Source organism: Muntiacus reevesi, chromosome 1 (assembly GCF_963930625.1).
Source record: "Muntiacus reevesi chromosome 1, mMunRee1.1, whole genome shotgun sequence".
NCBI lineage: Eukaryota > Metazoa > Chordata > Mammalia > Artiodactyla > Cervidae > Muntiacus > Muntiacus reevesi.
In genome coordinates this window covers 115,106,588-115,127,509 of record NC_089249.1, presented here as the reverse complement: position 1 = coordinate 115,127,509, position 20,922 = coordinate 115,106,588, and the positions used below count along the sequence as shown (strand labels likewise).

At 38.4% G+C, this 20,922-nt stretch overlaps 1 protein-coding gene across 1 annotated transcript; it reads left to right on the top strand.

The window, feature by feature from the left end:
• Window positions 1-344: 344 nt before the first annotated feature.
• Window positions 345-20,211, top strand: LOC136146914 (guanylate-binding protein 1-like). Its single transcript, XM_065906050.1, is given in 11 exon segments — window positions 345-556; window positions 818-953; window positions 14,191-14,300; window positions 14,572-14,768; window positions 15,371-15,613; window positions 16,428-16,631; window positions 16,634-16,707; window positions 17,351-17,571; window positions 18,217-18,311; window positions 18,554-18,747; window positions 20,095-20,211. Coding segments are annotated over 11 exon segments (1,803 nt in total).
• Window positions 20,212-20,922: the final 711 nt, after the last annotated feature.

Sequence of the window (20,922 nt, the reverse complement as noted above, 5' to 3'; positions counted from 1 at the left end):
AATGTGAATGAATTATTTCATATATTAGAGCTTTGAAGAATTTATGAAATTAAATATAGTTATTACAAAAATAAGCAAGAAATAACCTACTGGGGTGTAAACAGTCTGAAGGTAGGGGCCCTCTAGTCTTTTTTTCTCAGGTTTCTCCAACGCCTGGTAGGGGGCAGTTAGAAAATGCTCGAAGAAGGGAGGAGGAGACGGGAGGAAGGGACGCCACCCCGCACCTCAGCAAAGGGGCTGAGTTTTGGTCCTCAGTCAGAGAAAGGATATCAGCCTCCTTTCCGCAGTTGAGGTAGGATTCATTTCTCTTCCTTTGTAGGGCTTTTTGTGCAGCCCCCAGGGGGATGCCGGAGGAGGAGCAGCGCATCTTACTTTGGTCTCGCAACCGCAACCACCACACACAGCATCGCCGCGCGGCCGCCAACTACCTTTCAGCTTGCAGGGGAAGCGAGGGTACTCCAGTGCGGTCTGTGCTGGAAAATTTTTGTTGTTCGCTAACGGAAACGTGCCTGGAAGACTATACCGAGAAGCGAATTGTGTATTGCGCGGGGGAGCTGTAGCTGGGGGACAGGTTCTCAGTTCTCAGCTGCCTTTGCTCGCCCCTCGCGCTCTCCCCGCGTCTGGCTTCGGAAATCGACTGTTCAGTAGCTGAAAATCAAGAATGGATGTTATAGCCCTCCTGCTTGGAGAAGAGGCGAACCGAAAGAAGAGCTCATTTTGTGGTTTAACTGTCGGAGTTTTTAACGTTGGTGGTTTTTTGTTTTTGTTTTTTTTCCTTTTCCTTTTTTTTTTTTAATTGGGGAACGGATTGTGGGAGGAGGCTGGTGACAAGTCGGCTTGGCTCCTCTACACCTGGCATTGGAAACCCAGGTATCACCAAACGAGACCTGGCCCGGTTTTTACGGTTGGCTTGGGTTTCTTTGGCCGCGCAATACAGAGCAGCAGCCGTGAATGTGACAAAGTAACTGTGGGGTGAAATAGTTCAACAGACCGTTTCTCAGGGGTGCTTTGCTGGGAAAGAGGTTTGAGGTTTTGTTTGCGTGAATGGTTAATTTTGGTAATTTTTGCTTACGCATTTCCTGTCTGTTTTCTGTCTCCCACAGCTTTTAAAAAGAGTACTTTTGTAGTTAACATACCTACTCTATTCATAACAATAAAAATATGTGCAGTATGTTCGTGCATATATGAAACCTTGATATTATAGATTACACAAAGATAATCACTGTGATTTTGATGTACATTCTCCTGATTTTTTTCCTTTCTTATATTAAGGTATATCTGTATTTTGATACCCTGAAGCTTATATAATTTGGAGTTCTGCTTTAGAGAAAATAAAAAATAAAAATTCAAAAAAAATTAAAATTAGCAAATAAATTCTAAGTAACATTTTCTTAAAGCCGAGAGGGCTACAGAACTTTATATTACCTTCTTCTTTTTTTTTTTTTTTTTTTTTGCACATGTTAGAATACTTTCTTCTTATTTCTTATCATATTTGAATTTCATTGTGCACAATAATTTCTGGCATTCTTAATAATGTTGAGCCCTACAGAAGAAACATTTTTAGTACATGTTAAAATTTCATTTCATTATACTGAGCAACTGAATGACAGTTATAATTAAATTAACCTTTTACTATTTTTGTTGTCTTCTGAATAGTTATAGGTAGGAGCTGTTTTGCTAGAACAGCGTGGTCTTTGGTTCATTAGCTAGCTTTCTTTTTTAATTTATTTTTTAAATGGCGAATAATTGCTTTACAATGTTGTGTTGGCTTCTGCCATAAACAATGTGAATCAGTCATTTTAAATATATATATACTCCCTCTTGAGCCTCCCCCCATCCTGTCCCTCTAGGGTCACAGAGCACAGAGGCTGAACTCCCTGTGTTATAAAGCAGCTTCCCACTAACTATCTATTTCACACATGATATTGTATAAATGGAAATGCTACTTTCTTAGTTTCTCCCACCCCCTCCTCCTGCTGCTGTGTCCACAAGTCTGGACACATGACTCCACCCCCCCTCCATCTGTCTTATGGTTCTTTAGATCTTTAGTGGTAGATCTTTTCCAGAAGGTTCCAGTTTTTTTAATCCATGGTTGTTCTGCAAATGGTATGACTTTGCTATGCCTATCAGAGGAGGTGAGCTCAGATGAGTGTCTTTCTACTCTATCATCTTGTGTGGTCTCCTGAATTTAATATTGAGGTATAAAAATCCTTTTTTCTTTTATATTTGATGTAATGCTATTCATCACATTTTCTTAGGAAAGTTTACCTTTAAGTTGTGATTATATACCATCTTTCCTAATGTTAAAGCTAAAATGTACTCGTCCAATACAGTATCATGGTGAAATCAGATGATAAGTGCTTTCTTTTAAAAAAAAAAAAAAAAACTTTACAAAATGTATGAAGTAAACATAATTTTCTATTTCAACATTGCCAGTATTTCATCTTTTGACATTAGTCCACTCAGAGTCTGAAAGGACTTTGGGAATTCTGTTAGTTTTTCTTAGCTGCAGTTTATTTATCTCTAAGTGGATTTAGCTAATCTCTAGTATTTGTTTGTACTTTTCCAATTTATGATATTAAAATCAATGCAGATTTTCAATTCGCTTAACTCTAAGTTGGCAATAAAAATATTGTTTCCTCAATATGTACCTCAAAGGTTTGCTACATATGTGAGCTTTTAGAATGAATCTTCCAAGCAATAATTGGCATTAAACTGAAAGCTATATTTCTTTTTTTAAGAACTATTTTAACACTTGGTGTGTACCCACAAAGATGGACTACTTTAATCTTTTAGTCAGTTTTAAAAAATCAGTACAAGTAAATGAGTAATAAATGTGATTGATTCTATATTGATTCAGTTCAATTTGACAGACATTTAATTGCATAATTATTATATGCTTATCCCTGTAATAGATATAGACTGTGACATGGTCCCAGATATTAAAGTGTTTACAGTCTTGAAAGGTGAGAGTTTTATAAGAAAAACATACAAAGGTAATCTGGTGGTGGTTTAGTTGCTAAGTCACATTTGATACTAATTCAAATAATAATTAGTATATGAATACATATGTGTTAACATGAATGTATACACATGAATGAGTATATGCATATAAAATTTCAGGTGAAAATGAAGAATGGTAACAAGTATATGTGTAATGGGCATAGGGGGTAGCTATTCTAGCTCTGTTAGTCAAAAAAGGATTCTCTGAAGAGGTAACATATATAAAAGTTGTAAATAAAGGGAGGGGGTAAGCCATTTGAAGAGGTAGTGGAATAATGTTTCAGGCAGGGGATCAGCAGGTTGCTGAGGTGAAAACAAGCTTGGTGTGCTCAGGAAACCATGAGATAATTTTGTTATAACACCAAAAATATATGCAACAAAATATCACAAAATTTTTTAATGAATCCTGAAAAAGTCTTGGCCATTTTGAAACCTGAACCCAAGCTGGGCTAAGTATAGTGGCCCTGTACTTCTGAGACACAGAGATTGATGTAGAAGGAGGATGGGCACATGACCCAGACCTGAATGTTAACAGTCCTTTATCTCCTCACTGGATCCAAGAGGTCATCCTTTCTCTCTTATGTTTTTGGCTTTATTTTTAATATGGTTTATTGAGGCTATAAAGATGGGTTTCTAGAAAAGAATATCTAAGGAGAGTTAGTTCTTTTTTGAATGTAAACAAGATATTTTTAATATTTAATAATGCAGGCAAAAATAAATTCAGATTATTTCTTTCAGATTCCATGATTTGTAAATGTTCCAAAGAATATTTGTTTTAATTACACTCAAAAGTTCAGTTATAAGAGTATAATATTGGTAAAGGAAATTTTATTAAAATGGCTTATTAAACTGGTAGAATTTAATGGGGCTGCATTTAAGTGATATGAAATTTTTCATATTCTATTAGTGAATTCCAGAAAAAAAATGGTCTAGCATCTTGTTTTAGAAATGGTGGGGTTCTTTGAAACCTAGGGTACTCAGCCATTGGGCGTAATGAAAATATTCAGACAGGAGCAATCTCATTATTCAACATCCTGCTACACAAAGTTTGGGAAAGTTGAAAAAGCTGACCTCCATCAGGTGCTCACAGAAAATATTAAGTGTAGGGCAGGAGGCATGAGGGAGCTGCCGTGGTGGGGCAGGCAGGCTGGACATTTCTTGGTTTGAGGTTATGCCTCTGTACCTAGAGAAGAGAGATGACTGATGTCACCAGGAGACTTGAGCTGAATTACAGATAATTGCAGCCCACCATTGGGATAGGAACAAGATCATAAAGAAATAAAAGACCCATATGATGCAGGTGTTCAGAGTCTGCTAAAATTGGGAGTAGAACAGCAATACTGAGAAAAACCTTTTGACTCTCCAGGTTTTACATAAAGAACAATGTAATTGCAGAACTCCACTGGAGAAATTTGAGGCTTTATTCACTTAAATTAGCTATAGAACAAACAAAACCCATGTCCACCTGAACTGCAACTATACTGAATCATCTTAACAGAAAAGAGATGTACCCATTTCTAAGCATAAGTACTATGTCAGTCCCAACTGTTTTTTACACAGTCACCAGGATTCAGTAAAAAATTATGAGACACAGAAAAAAAATGAAGTAAAAGCTATCCATTGTGAAGACACAAAGCAAGCAACAGAAATAGTGATAGACCAAGTGCTGGAACCATCAGACAGCCCTTTTAAAATCACTATAATTATTATGTTAAAGGATCTAGTGAGAAGATAAACACAGTAGACAGATGTGAATTTTCAGTGGAGAACTGGAAACTATTAGAAGAGTCAGATGGAAATACTGTAAATGACAATCAAGGTGTCCTTTATAGCCTTGTGGGCTATAGTCCATGGGGTCGCAAAGAGTCAGACACGACTGAGCGACTAACACACACTTTAATGGGTTTAGCAGATGACCGAATGAATACCCAGTGGAGGAAAGAATCAGAGCACTTTAGATAGGTCAATTGAATTTAAACTGACCGTGAAGTTATTCAAGGAGTGAAAGAAATAGTTGAGCATCCAGTAGCTCAGTTATCATAAAACAATATCAGAAGATTTGCTATACATGTGATATGAAAAAATCAAAAGCCAAGAGAACCTTCCAAAATTACTGAAAGACAGCACACTACAGGTTCAGAAGCTCAGAGAAACCCAGGCAGGATAAATACAAAGAAAAACACAACATAGGCAGAGCAATGAGATCTAAACAAAAAGATCTTGAAGGCTATGAGAAAAACAGATGATGCTGCTGCTAAGTCACTTCAGTCATGTTCGACTCTGTGCAACCCCATAAATTTCAGTCCACCAGGCTCCCCTATCCCTGGGATTCTCCAGGCAAGAGTACTGGAGTGGGGTGCCATTGCCTTCTCCAAAAACAGACGCTACATACAGGGAAACAAGGGTAAGAATATGAACAACTTCTTTCTGGAAACTCTGCCAGTTAGGGAACGTGGAAAAACATTTCTGAAGTACTAAATAAAACAATAGTAACTCAGATTTCTTTACTCAGTAAAAAAGACTCCAAATGGATATAAAAATACAGAGGTTTCATAGCAAAGTTGATAGATACATATTTTAATGGACTCAGTGTAAATCCAATGAAAATTTATGCTATTGTTGGTGGAAGAAAAGTGACTCTAAAATTTATATGAAGATTTCTTACTTGTAGAATAAATACAAGAAAGTATCCCACTAAATGTGGCATCACATATTTGTGAATGTGAAGAAGACAAAAGGCTCTCTTCTGTCACTCCTTGAGAGGCACTGATGTCCCTTCTGTCCCTTTTCCTTCAACACAGATTCAGCTGTTCTTTTCTAAGGCTGAGTATTTTCCTGTGAAGCCACATCACTGATGGTGACCATAAACACTACTGCAGATACAGCCCTGGAGTCTGGAGTGTTCCTCATTTGCCCTAACAGCATTCCAGAGGAACAGATTTGGTGCCTCTCAATTGAGGCCAGTTGGAAGTAGTATCTTCACCTCTTGGTCTTAAGATCCAATCTGTGAAATTAAAACAACAGTTATATAATTTGGCTTCCTTTGTTTCCTATGACATCTATTTCCAAAGGTGAAGATGTATATGAGAAGATTATCATAAATTTGAAAGTGTCCATTATACACTTCTAAAACATTTCAAGGCTACTTCATTTTAGGTTAAGAAATTTTCAAATTTGTGACTTGGGTGTCATGTCAATCAAACATCTCTGTCAAAAGCAATTGATTTGCATCTTGCCTATCACTTCCCTGGTGGTTCAGACGGTAAAGTGTCTGCCTGCAATGCTGGAGACCCGGGTTCAATCCCTGGGTCCGGTAGATCCCTTGCAGAAAGAAATGGCAACCCACTCCAGTACTCTTGCCTGGGAAATTCTATGGACTGAGGAGCCTGGTAGGCTACAGTCGGTGGGGTCGCAAAGAGTCAGACAGGACTGAGTGACTTCACTTTAAATTTCACTTATATGTCATTATTATAGCTCCAGTGCCATCAAAACCAGTATTTGTATTGATAAACAGAGTTAATAGACACAGCATAGTCTATTGCTGTGTCTTCCTTAAGAGAAGTATACTGGAGATCTGACAATTTGTAATATGCTCTACATTAACAGTACCAAACTTGGAACTTTCGATAAGTGACTTAATTTTACCCAATCTCAGCTTTTAGAAATCTCTGTAAGAGAAGTAATAATGAAATCAGTATTGATTTTGAAGATAGTGTTCTTTTCAACCAAGACAGTTCCTTGGATACTAAATTGTACATTATCATTTTCCTTTATGAATTGTACAGCTTGCAAAGGCAGTTATAAAGTATTATTAGTAAGTGCTCCAGCAAAATAGGCTGTGGTCTTTGGTACCTTTGAAAGTTCAGTTCAAGTCTGGAAGTACAGCTGAACAGTAAGAACAAGACCCTATCTGATTATGGGAAATTCAGCCTAATAAAACTCTGCAAAGAACAGGGAAAAAGACAGATGTTAAAATATTTGCTTTTCTTTCTTTAATAATAAATCATATTTTGAGCAACTAAAAATTTCAAACTCCTATAATGTAACCCAATTGGGTAATTCATAAAAGCCCACCAGGGCTTCCCTGGTGGCTCAGTGGTAAGATTCGCAAATTGCAATGCAGGAGACCCTGGTTCAGTCCCTGGGTCAGAAAGATCACCTGGAGAAGGGAATGGCAACCCAGTTCGGTATTCTTGCCTGGAGAATCCCATGGGCAGAGGAGTCTGGTGGGCTACAGTCCATGGGGTTGCAAAGAGTCCAGACACACTGACCTGCTACATTTCACTTTTTCTGTATTTTTTCTATAGGCTTCCCAGGTGGTGCTAGTGGTAAAGAACCTGCCTGCCAATACAGTAGACATAAGAAATGTGAGGTTCCATCCCTGCATTGGGAAGATCCCCTGGAAGAGGGCACAACAACCCACTCTAGTATTCTTGCCTGGGAAATCTGTGGACTGAGAAGTCTGGTGGACTACAGTCCAATAGGTTGCAGAATCGGATATGACTGAGGTGACTTAGCACACATGCACCATAATATTTCTATAATTTTTAAGACCTATTTTGCTGGAACTCCTTTTTTCAAGAATTTCTTATTGCAAAATTCAGACTTAAATAGAAGAAAGTACGGAAAGCCACTAGATGATTCAGGTGTGATCTAAATGAAATACCTTACGATTATACAGTGGAATTGACAAGTAGATTCAAGGGATTAGATCTGATACACAGAGTGCCTGAGGAACTATGGATGGAGGTTTGTGACATTACACAGGAGGCAGTGATCAAGACCATCCCCAAGAAAAAGAAATGCAAAAAGGCAAAATGGTTTTCTGAGGAGGGCTTACAGAGTTGAGAAAAGAAGAGAAGCAAAAGGAATAGGAGAAAAGGAAAGATATACCCATTCGATGCAGAGTTCCAAAGAATAGTATGGAGAGATAAGAAAGCCTTCTTCAGTGATCGATGCAAAGAAATAGAGGAAAACAATACAATGGGAATGAGTAGAGATCTCTTCAAGAAAATTAGAGATACCAAGGGATCTTTTCATGCAAAGATGGGCACAATAGAGGACAGAAATGGTATGGACCTAACAGAAGCAGAAGATACTAAGAAGAGGTGGCAAGAATACACAGAATTACAATACAAAAAAGAACTTCCTGACCCAGATAATCACGATGGTGTGATCACTCACCTAGAGTCAGACATCCTGGAATGCAAAGTCAAGTGGGCCTTAGGAAGCATCGTTATGAACTAGTGGGGGTGATGGAAGTCCAGTTGAGATATTTCAAATCCTAAAAGATGATGCTGTGAAAGTGCTGCACTCAATATGTCAGCAAATTTGGAAAACTCAGCAGTGGCCCCAGGACTGGAAAAGGTCAGTTTTCATTCCAATCCCAAAGAAAGGCAATGCCAAAGAATATTAAAACTACCACACAATTGCACTCATCTCATATGCTAGCAAGTTAAGTTCAGTCAGTCGCTCAGCTGGGTCTGACTCTTTGCGATCCCATGGACTGCAACACACCAGGTTTCCCTGTCCCATCACCAACTCCAAGAGCCTACTTAAATTCATGTCCATTGCATCAGTGCTGCCATCCAATCATCTCATCTTCTGTCGTCCCCTTCTCCTCCTGCCCTCAATCTTTCCCAGCATCAGGGTCTTTTCCAATGAGTCAGTTCTCTGCATCAGGTGGCCAAAGTATTGGAGTTTCAGCTTCAACATCAGTCCTTCCAATGAATATTTAGGACTCATTTCTTTTGTGATTGACAGGTTGGATCTTCTTTCAGTCCAAGGGACTCTCAAGAGTCTTCTCCAACACCACACTTCAAAAGCATCAATTCTTTGGCACTCAGCTTTCTTTAGAGTCCAACTGTCACATCCATACATGACTACTGGAAAAACCATAGCTTTGACTAGATGGAACTTTGCTGGTAAACCAATGTCTCTGCTTTTTAATATGCAGTCCAGGTTGGTCATATTTTTTCTTCCAAGGAGCAAGCGTCTTTTAATTTCATGGCTACAATCACCACCTGCAGTGATTTTGGAGCCCCCCAAAATAAAATCTTTCACTGTTTCCATTGTTTCCCCATCTATTCCCCAGCATGAAGTAATGGGACTGGATGCCATGATCTGAGTTTTCTGAATATTGAGTACTAAGTCAACTTTTTCACTCTCCTCTTTCACCTTCATCAAGAGCCTCTTTAGTTCTTCTTCATGTTCTTCCATAAGGGTGGTGTCATTTGTGTATCTGAGGTTATTGATATTTCTCCCAGCAATCTTGATTCCAGCTTGTGCTTCATTCAGTCCGGCATTTCACATGATGTTCTCTTCATATAAGTTAAATAAGCAGGGTAACAATATACAACCTTGATGTACTCCTTTCCCAATTGGAACCAGTCTGTTGTTCCATGTCCAGTTCTAACTGTTGCTTCTTGACCTGCATTCTTATTTCTCAGGAGGCAGGTCAGGTGGTCTGGTATTCCCATCTCTTTCAGAAGTTTCCACAGTTTGTTGTGATCCAGACAGTCGAAGGCTTTGGTATAGTCAATAAAGCAAAAGTAGATTTTTTTCTGGAACTCGCTTGCTTTTGCAATGATCCAGTGGATGTTGGCAATTTGATCTCTGATTCCTCTGCCTATCTAAATCCAGACTAAACATCTGGAAGTTCATGGTTCATGTACTGTTGAAGCCTGGCTTGGAGAATTTTGAGCATTACTTTCCTAGCATGTGAGATGAGTGCAATTGTGTGGTGGTTTGAGCATTCTTTGGGATTGTCTTTCTTGGGATTGGAATGAAAACTGACCTTCCCATCCCCTGGTCACTGCTGAGTTTTCCAGATTTGCTGGCATATTGAGTGCAGCACTTTCACAGGATCATCTTTTAAGATTTGAAATAGCTCAGCTGGAATTCCGTCACCTCCACTAGCTTTGTTCATAGTGATGCTTCCTAAGGCCCACTTGACTTTGCATTCCAGGATGTCTGACTCTAGGTGAGTGATCATACCATCGTGGTTACCTGGGTCATGAAGATCTTTTTTGTGCAGTTCTTCTGTGTATTCTTGCCACCTCTTCTTTGTATCTTCTGCTTCTGTTAGGTCCATACCGTTTCTGTCTACAAGAAACCCACCTCAAAACAAGAGACATACAGACTAAAAGTGAAGGGCTGGAAAAAATATTTCACGCAAACGGAGACCAAAAGAAAGCAGGAGTCGCAATATTCATATCAGATAAAATAGACTTTCAAATAAAGGATGTGAAAGGAGACAAAGAAGGACACTACATAATGATCAAAGGATCAATCCAAGAAGAAGATATAACAATTATAAATATATATGCACCCAACATAGGAGCACCGCACTATGTACAGCAAATGCTACCGAGTATGAAAGAATTAATAGTAACACAATAATAGTGGGAGACTTTAATACCCCACTCACAACTATGGATAGATCAACTAAACAGAAAATTAACAAGGAAACACAAACCTTAAATGACACAATGGACCAGCTAGACCTAATTGATATCTATAGGACATTTCACCCTAAACCAACAACTTCACCTTTTTCTCAAGTGCACACGGAAACTTCCCCAGAATAGATCATACCCTGGGCAATAAATCTGGTCTTGGAAAATTCAAAAAAATTGAAATCATTCCAGTCATTTTTCTGACCACAGTGCAGTAAGATTAGATCTCAATTACAGGGAAAAAATTGTTAAAAATTCAAACATATGGAGGCTAAATAACACGCTTCTGAATAACTAACAAATCATAGGAGAAATCAAAAAAGAAATCAAAATATGCATAGAATGAATGAAAATGAAAACACAACAATCCAAAACCTATGGGACACTGTAAAAGCAGTGCTAAGGGGAAGGTTCATAGCATTACAGGCTTACCTCAAAAAATAAGAAAAAAGCCAAGTAAATAACCTAACTCTACACCTAAACCAACAAGAGAAGGAAGAAATGAAGAACCCCAGGGTTAGTAGAAGGAAAGAAATCTTAAAAATTAGGGCAGAAATAAATGCAAAAGAAACTGAAGAGACCATAGCAAAAATCAACAAAGCTAAAACCTGGTTTTTTGAAAAAATAAACAAAATTGACAAACCATTAGCAAGACTCATTAAGAAACAAAGAGAGAAGAACCAAATCAACAAAATTAGAAATGAAAATGGAGAGATCACAACAGACAACACTGAAATACAAAGGATCATAAGAGACTACTACCAGCAGCTCTATGCCAATAAAATGGACAACTTGGAAGAAATGGACAAATTCTTAGAAAAGTATAACTTTCCAAAACTGAACCAGGAAGAAATAGAAGATCTTAACAGACTCATCACAAGCAAGGAAATTGAAACTGTAATCAGAAATCTTCCAGCAAACAAAAGCCCAGGACCAGATGGCTTCACAGCTGAATTCTACCAAAAATTTAGAGAAGAGCTAACACCTATATTACTCAAACTCTTCCAGAAAATTGCAGAAGAAGGTAAACTTCCAAACTCATTCTGTGAGGCCACCATCACACTAATCCCAAAACCAGACAAAGATGCCACAAAAAGGAAAACTACAGGCCAATATCACTGATGAACATAGAGGTAAAAATCCTTAACAAAATTCTGGCAAACAGAATCCAACAACATATTAAAAAAATCATACACAATGACCAAGTGGGCTTTATCCCAGGAATGCAAGGATTATTTATTATCTGCAAATCAATCAATGTAATACACCACATTAACAAATTGGAAGATAAAAACCATATGATTATCTCAATAGATGCAGAGAAAGCCTTTGACAAAATTCAAAACCCATTTATGATTAAAATTCTCCAGAAAGCAGGAATAGAAAGAAAATACCTCAACATAATAAAAGCTATATATGACAAACCCACAGCAAGCATTACCCTCAATGGTGAAAAATTGAAATCATTTCTCCTGAAATCAGGAACAAGACAAGGGTGCCTACTCTCACCACTACTATTCAACATAGTTATGGAAGTTTTGGCCACAGCAATCAGAACAGAAAAAGAAGTAAAGGAATCCAGATAAAAAAAGATGAAGTGAAACTCTCGCTGCTTGCAGATGACATGATTCTCTACATAGAAAACCCTAAAGAATCTACCAGAAAATTACTAGAGCTAATCAACGAATATAGTAAAGTTGCAGGATATAAAATTAACACACAGAAATCCCCTGCATTCTTATACACTAACAATGAGAAAACAGAAAAAGAGATTAGGGAAACAATACCATTCACCACTGCAACAAAAAGAATAAAATACTTAGAAGTATATCTACCTAAAGAAACAAAAGACCTATACATAGAAAACTATAAAACACTGATGAAAGAAATCAAAGAGGACACAAACAGATGGAGAAACATACCGTGTTCATGGATTGGAAGAATCAATATTGTCAAAATGGCTATTCTACCCAAAGCAATCTATAGATTCAATGCAATTCCTATCAAGCTACCAATGGTATTTTTCACAGAACTAGAACAAATAATTTCACAATTTGTATGGAAATACAAAAAACCTCGAATAGCCAAAGTAATCTTGAGAAAGAAGAATGGAACTGGAAGAATCAACCTGCCTGACTTCTGGCTCTACTACAAAGCCACAGTCATCAAGACAGTATGGTACTGACACAAAGACAGAAATATAGATCAATGGAACAGAATAGAAAGCCCAGAGATAAATCCACGAACCTATGGACACCTTATCTTCGACAAAGGAGGCAAGGATATACAATGGAGAAAAGACAACCTCTTTAACAAGTGGTGCTGGGAAAACTGGTAAACCAGTTGTAAAAGAAGAAACTTGAACACTTTCTAACACCATACACAAAAATAAACTCAAAATGGATTAAAGATCTAAATGTAAGTCCAGAAACTATAAAACTCCTAGAGGAGAAGATAGGCAAAACACTCTCCGACATGAATCACAGCAGGATCCTCTATGACCCACTTCCCAGAATATTGGAAATAAAAGCAGAAATAAACAAATGGGAACTAATGAAACTTAAAAGCTTTTGCACAACAAAGGAAACTATAAGAAAGGTGAAAAGACAGCCTTCAGATTGGGAGAAAATAATAGCAACTGAAATAACAGACAAAGGATTAATCTCAAAAATATACAAGCAACTCCTGCAGCTCAATTCCAGAAAAATAAATGACCCAATCAAAAAATAGGCCAAAGAACTAAACAGACAGTTCTCCAAAGAAGACATATAGATGGCTAACAAACACTTGAAAAGATGCTCAACATCACTCATCAGAGAAATGCAGATCAAAACCACAATGAGGTACCATTACATGCCAGTCAGGATGGCTGCTATCCAAAAGTCTACAAGCAATAAATGCTGGAGAGGGTGTGGAGAAAAGGGAAGCCTCTTACCCTGTTCATGGGAATGCAAGCTAGTACTGCCGCTATGGAGAAGAGTGTGGAGATTCCTTAAAAACTGGAAATAGAACTGCCATATGACCCAGCAATCCCACTCCTGGGCATACACACTGAGGAAACTAGATCTGAAAGAGAGCCGTGCACCCCAATGTTCATTCCATCACTGTTTATAATAGCCAGGACATGGAAGCAACCTAGATGCCCATCAGCAGATGAATGTATAAGGAAGCTGTGGTACATATACACCATGAAATATTACTCAGCCATTAAAAAGAATTCATTTGAATCAGTTCTAAAAAGATGGATTAAACTGGAGCCCATTATACAGAGTGAAGTAAGCCAGAAAGATAAAGAACATTACAGCATACTAACAGATATATATGGAATTTAGAAAGATGGTAATGATAACCCTACATGCAAAACAGAAAAAGAGACACAAATGTACAGAACAGACTTTTGGACTCTGTGGGAGAAGGCGAGGGTGGGATGTTTTGAGAGAACAGCATGAATATTATCTATAGTGAAACAGATCACCAGCCCAGGTAGGATGCATGAGACAAGTGCTCAGGCCTGGAGCACTGGGAAGACCCAGAGGAATCAGGTGGAGAGGGAGGTGGGAGGGGGTATCAGGATGGGGAATACATGTAACTCCATGGCTGATTCATGTAAATGTATGGCAAAACCCACTGCAATATTGTGAAGTAATAGCCTCCATCTAATAAAAATAAATGGAAAAAAAAAAAAAAAAGAATGAAACACAATCCTGGTAATATATGTTCTGATTTCCAGGGTGACAACCAGAATGACTCCTGGATCTTTGCCCTAACAATACTCTCGAGCAGCACTTTTGTGTACAATATTATGGGAACTATCAACCATCAGACCATGGGCCAACTGCAGTATCCTTTTGGGATCCAAACCACATCAAAGTCAGAGGGCAGACCAATATTTAAAAAACAGCTGACTAACTATGAATCCTGGTGAAACAAACACAAGGAATATAAAAAAGAATTCAATGGCAAGGGGAAAATCCTATAACCTACTGAAGAATTGATACTGGGGATACTTGGGTTAAGGACAAAGGAGATAAAGGTTTATATGTGGGACTAATGTAGGACTGCAGAGGGTTTACTGTTCATTCATGCCAGTTTTCCTTATTTTGCTACTCAGTCATGTGATAGAGCTGACAGACAGAATCAGGACAAAATCCACACCTGATGTGGATGGGTTTGAGGATTCAGCTGACTTTGTGAGCCTCTTTCCAGACTTCGTACGGACACTGAGGGATTTCTCCCTCGACTTGGAAGCAGATGGACAGTCCATCACAGCCAAAGAGTACCTGGAGAATTCACTCAAGCTTAAGAAAGGTAAAGGTGAATTGGTAAACAGATGACAAAACACTAAAAACTTTTGTTCCTTAGTTTTCTGTCAACAGTTGTCTTCTGATTATAGTTTCTATTTCTTCTCAAGGGGTGATTACTAAGAAGTAATGCTTGTTTATTATCTGAATTAATAGATTTGGTTTTAGATTACTTTTCTCCCTGTTCTAAGAATAAATTTCTTTTTCTTTCACCTTCCCTGTGCTGTGATTAGATTGATATCTCCATGCTTAGGACTTGTGGTGCTCTAATTAGCCAAAGAATAGGAGTAGAATCGTCATTTATTTGAAGAAAAGAAATGCAAGTGTGAACCATGCACAGTTCAGGGGTGGTAAAGGATTGTCACAGGCAAATATTGTCCAATCTAGCCTGCCAGTTGGTTTTGTAAATAAGATTTTATTGGAATAATGTCATACCCATTCATTTATAGTTTCTCTATGACTGCTTTTAGGCTACAATAAGAGACTTGAATACTCAGAAAAAGAGACCATCTATCTGGCTTGCAAAGTCTAAAATATTTACTGTTTGACCCTTTATGGGAAATGTTTGCAAGATCCTACATTAGGCAAATTCCTTTTTTCTTCTTCCAGGTACCAGCCCGAAAGATAAAACTTTTAATCTGCCTCGACTCTGTATCCGAAAGTTCTTCCCAAAGAAGAAATGCTTCATCTTTGATCGGCCCACTCACCGGAAGAAATTGGCCCAGCTTGAGGAACTGTGTGACGATGAGCTGGACTCTGAATTTGTGCAACAAGCTGCGGTCTTCTGTTCCTACATCTTTAGCAATTCCAAAACTAAAACTCTCTCAGGAGGCATCAAGGTGGATGGACCTCGTGAGTCCTATCCCCAGTCTTCACTCTCACTGTTAAGACTAAAGGATGGTGTGATAACATCCATATAGCTTCAACTTTGAAAACTGCACATCTACTGCTATTATCGTGTTAAATTCTAGGTGGCATCAGCACTTCTGATAGGTTTTATTAGTCAGACTTCATAGTTGAGAAAAGATACAAAAGCAAAGAATAAAAGCTCTAAGAGCTTACAATTGTCCTAGTAAACTGGATCTGCCCTGTCCAACATGGCTGTCACTAGACAGGTGTGCCTATCTAAATGTAGCTAATGAAAAATATACAAATTTAACATTCTGATCACACAGCTATGTCTCAAGGGCTCACACCTACGTGAGGCTAGTGGCTCCCACCATGGACAGCACACACAGAACACTTCCATCATCACAGAAATTTCTCCTATAATGCTCTGCTAGAATAAGCAAAATGGAGGACTCATTTTGATTTGCTCCACAAATATTAATCAAATGTTTCCCATGGACTTACCAGTGCTGATGGTACAGACATAAGTGAGAGAGAGATGGTTTCTGGCCTAACAGTACCTGCAGGTGAAGTAAATGTACTCAATAAACACAAAAGTTTCTCAACCTTTGATGTATATATACCACCTGAGGATCTTGCCAAAGAGGAGGGTCTGAGTCAGTCAAACTGGGGCAGAGGCTGAGAGTCTGCATTTTTAGCAAGTTTTCCAGTGATTCTGTAAAATAAATGGTTGGTAATAAACAACACTAGAATTAGACAGAATAGAAAGTTTCCTCACTCTGCCTACAGTAAACATCATCATTGTTTTCTGTCGTAGGTCTAGAGACCCTGGTGCAGACCTATGTTAGTACCATCAACAGTAGAGATCTGCCCTGCATGCAGAATGCAGTCCTGGCCTTGGCTGTGATCAAGAACGCAGCCGGAGTACAAAAGGCCGTTGTCCACTATGACCAGCAGATGGGCCAGGAGCTGCAACTACCCACAGAAACCCTCCAGGAGCTGCTGGACCTGCACAGGGCCAGTAGGAAGAGACCACTGAAGTCCTCATGAAGAGTTCCTTCAAAGACATAGACCAATTGTTTCAAAAAGAATTGGCAGTAATTTTTTCCTCAAGTTTATACACATTAGACTCTTGGAAAGTAAAGTATTACTAGAAAATGAAATAGGTGCTTATTTTGTGAAAAGCAACTTTTCTAGACAAACATTATTTGCTATCATAAGAGGAACCAATTTTATTATGATATACTTTATTATGAGGCATTGAAACTTTTTTCTTTCATGAATAAACTAATAATCTTCCCTATAATTTCATTACATGCATACAGGTAATAATCAGAGCTTTTAATCAATCACATACTCATTTTTATCAGACTGATTGGCTATTTTGGCCAAAAGCAAAGAATATTTTTTTCTTAGTTATCATGAGCAGGTTTATTTTGAGCTACATTTATTTCACATGCAATCATTTGTCCAGTTGGAAAATTAGGAGTTTTCTCCAAAGGTGAAGCATGTAGCTAGTAATCTCTGCTCCAAAGTTTACCCTCATGGAGAAAGGGGCTTCTGTAGAAAGTCAGGATCAGAAGGAAGGATATGATTTTGTTGCATTTCTGTGAATTCTTCTAGTGGTCACAGACCTTTTTTACTTTTATTTTTTTGAGAAGCTTTCCCAGAAATTTGGAGGTCAAGATAACCTCTTTTAATACTTCTGTTAATAAATACTTCTTATTTTTTACATTAAAGACCCAGCTAGATAAAAAGCGAGATGACTTATGTAATCAGAATCTTAAAGCATCAGAAGATCATTGCTCTGCTTTACTGAAGGATGTTTTCAGTCCTCTAGAAGAAGAAATGAAACAGGGGATTTATTTGAAACCAGGGGGCTATCGCCTCTTCATTGAGAAGATGCAAGAGCTGAAGAAGAAGTATTTTCAGGAGCCCAGAAAGGGCATACAGGTAACCAAGTTTGATTCTGGGAAGCTACTGATGCCTCCTTGAGGTGACAGTTTGAACACGTGTATTGTATACAGATGCGCAATTACAGGACCAACAGCATTCAGGCTTTCATTCTATAAACACGTACAGGGAGCCTGTTACACCAGATATAACCAATGTGTTCATCCAAGAGCATACACTAAGTTAACAATTGAGTTATAAACTGGATTACCAGATGTATCCAAAATTTCAAATAATGTCATCATTTACCTCTCTGCCTGTGGCTCTCCCCAGCCCCAGACGTCCGTCCTTCCCAGTCTCCCTCTACCCCCTTTATTCAGATCCACTTTATCCATGATGCCTTCCTTCTCCAACAAGCTCATGCCGTATGGGACCACAGCACCCACAGCTCCAAAATCAGAGCCCTCAGTTTACAAGAACAGAGAATCACTATTTACATGTATGTCAACCTCTTATAAAGGATTCTGCTCAGGAGGGCACCTTGCTTGGCCAGTCTGGAGCATATGCTTATCTGAGTGCTAGGAAACCTGATCACCAGGCACACCAGGGCCAAGAGGAACAGTTCTTAGAGGGAAAGGTGGTGGGCAAACAGGAATGAGTGCTTACAGCCATTTCCTAATACTAACCCTATTTTGTCTGGGTCCCAGGCTGAGATTTCTTCAGGAATACTTGAAGTCCAAGGAGTCTGTTACCGATGCAGTTCTACAGACAGACCAGATGCTCTCAGAGAAGGAAAAGTTGATAGAAGGTGAGGAGCTAGTCAAGAGTCTAGACAGCCCTGAAAGCTCCTAAATGTTCTAGCTAATTCAGCTAGGTGAACCAAGGAGCCTTAAACTATAGCAACATGAGAAAAGATGTCTCTTGTTTGCTAATATCTTTTCTGAATAGGGTGTATGCAGCTAGTAGCAACAGTGATAGGTAACTGTAGATGGAAGAAAGAAGCAACTTGGTCTCCACATACATTTTTCTTTTTCCTCTTCCTCCTGACAGTGGAACGTGTGAAAGTTGAATCTGCACAGGCTGCAGCAAAAATGCTGGAGGAAATGCAAATAAAGAACCAGCAGATGATGGAACAGAAAGAAAAGAGCTATCAGGAACATGTGAAACAACTGACTGAGAAGATGGAGAGGGATAGGACCCAGTTACTGGAAGAGCAAGAGAGAACTCTTGCTGTCAAACTGCAGGTATTTAATTGCAACACCATGTGGCTCCTGTTATTCTGTTTTCCGTCTACATTCTCTGGTCACAAATGTGACCCAGCAGTGAGAACTTGAAGCCCAGAAGAAGGACCTTGCTTGCTCACTTGTACTTTTCAAACCCCATTTGTCTGCCTGAACTGGCCCCTACAGTGTCTTGTTTCTAAAAGATTTTACTTGCAGTTATGTCACAACTAGTCTTTTATCACTATATCTGTCAATCATGGTAGCTGTTATCTGCTAGGCATTAAAAAAAGGGGGTCTTCTCCATATCAAAGCAAGAGCTGTCATGTCCTTAATACTTAGGAGATGAAAGAGAGGTTAAGACAAGACTAAATAACTTTTATAGGGTCACAATGCTTGGGAAGATATCTGAACTGTCTTCACCACTTAGAGGAATACATGATTTTTTTTTTTTTTCTGTCACAACTGGTATGACTTTTAGCTATAAGAAATCCTTCATTAGCAGGACTCCTTAACCGTCACACCACTGTGTCCATCTGGTTTCCTATGCCCTGCTCCTAGTATGTGTTGAGTTGTGCAGAAATCCAGTATGTCAAGTCTGGGGCCCTGATTCCCTCACCTATATTTTGGTCCTCCTGCCACCAAGTTGTGGAAGGTTAGATCAAATTTCCTGATCTAAGATTCAGACAATGTATCAGATTTTGGAAATCTGTCTGTTTCTGTGCTGTGTGTGTACGTGTGTGTGTATTAAAAAATAAAAATACATAGATAAGACTCAAAGCCAAACATTTCATTAAGATTGTCTACAAAGGTTGTATACAAATAATGGGAGAAAAAATTAAGACTGCTAATTGAGATTTATCAACATATCAGGATGAACTTATATCAGGAGATATAAGTCAAAAATCTTTCTTAACTCAGGGAGACTCAGGAAAAGCAATCACAGAGATAGAAGATGTAAGAGAAGGTATAATGATAATTAATGATAGGGAAAATTTCAAGAAGAAACTAAATATTTTTGAGTAACATGGAAACTTACATTACCATATGTAAAATAGACAGCCAATGGGAATTTGCCATATGGCTCAGGAAACTCAAACAGGGGCTCTGTATCAACCTGGAGGGGTAGGATGGGGAGGGAGTTGGGAGGGAGCTTCAAAAGGGAGGGATATACGTATACCTATGGCTGATTCATGTTGAGGTTTGACAGAAAACAGCAAAATTCTGTAAAGCAATTATCCTTTGATAAAAAAATAAACTAATTAAAAGTAAAAATGAAAAAATAAAAAATCCTTGAATGTGGAAACTAGATAGTAGTTAGAGATTTACTTAATTATATACACTACTCAGTCTCCATTTGTATTTTTTTAGGAACAGTCCCGACTACTACAGGAAGGATTTCAAGAAGAGACAAGACTACTTCATAATGAAATACAGAATCTCCAGAAGAACATGAATAAACCAAAAAAGGAATGTTTCCTAAGCTAAAGAATTAAAGAATAGAGCTTTCCTTGTCACTCTTACACAAGGCATTACTCAAGAAGTTTAAAACTGAGAAAAATGTCACCATACTTGATAATATTTAGGTTTTGCATTTTTACTACACTAAAATTTGCAAAGACACGCAGTTCTATAATTGAAATCATGTACATCTTCCTCACAATATTGCAAACTGTGTAGCAAATGCACTTTACCTCTGTGCCAGCACAGGAGGTATCATAAACTGGTACCACCCAGGAACTTCTTCCAGATGACCACTAGTTAAACAAGTGGATACTGAGCAAAGTCTTATGTCAAAGTCTTGGGACATAGTTGGTAATGAGTTTGACCAAATGCACAAAAGGTTGGGAAGAACCATTTTAGCTTCTAGTGAAGGCAGTGTATGGTGTCCCATTGCTTCAAGACTGCACAGTTTGTCAGTAGGGATGTGACTCCTGGATACCTGGAATGGGCAGTGCTTACTGGTGAATCCCAAGCTAAAGCAAATCACCTTGCATAGTGATCTAGAAGGTCTACAGAATTTCCACAGGAAGATGGAAGAAACCATTAGCATGATTATGACTTGGATCATAAAGAAGTGGGCTAAAAAAAGAAACTTTCCCTTCTTGTTCATTTCACCCAGATTATAATTTTAATTACTTAATTAATAATTTTAATGGGATACTTTAGAACTTTAAGTGACACTAGACTAAACATAGT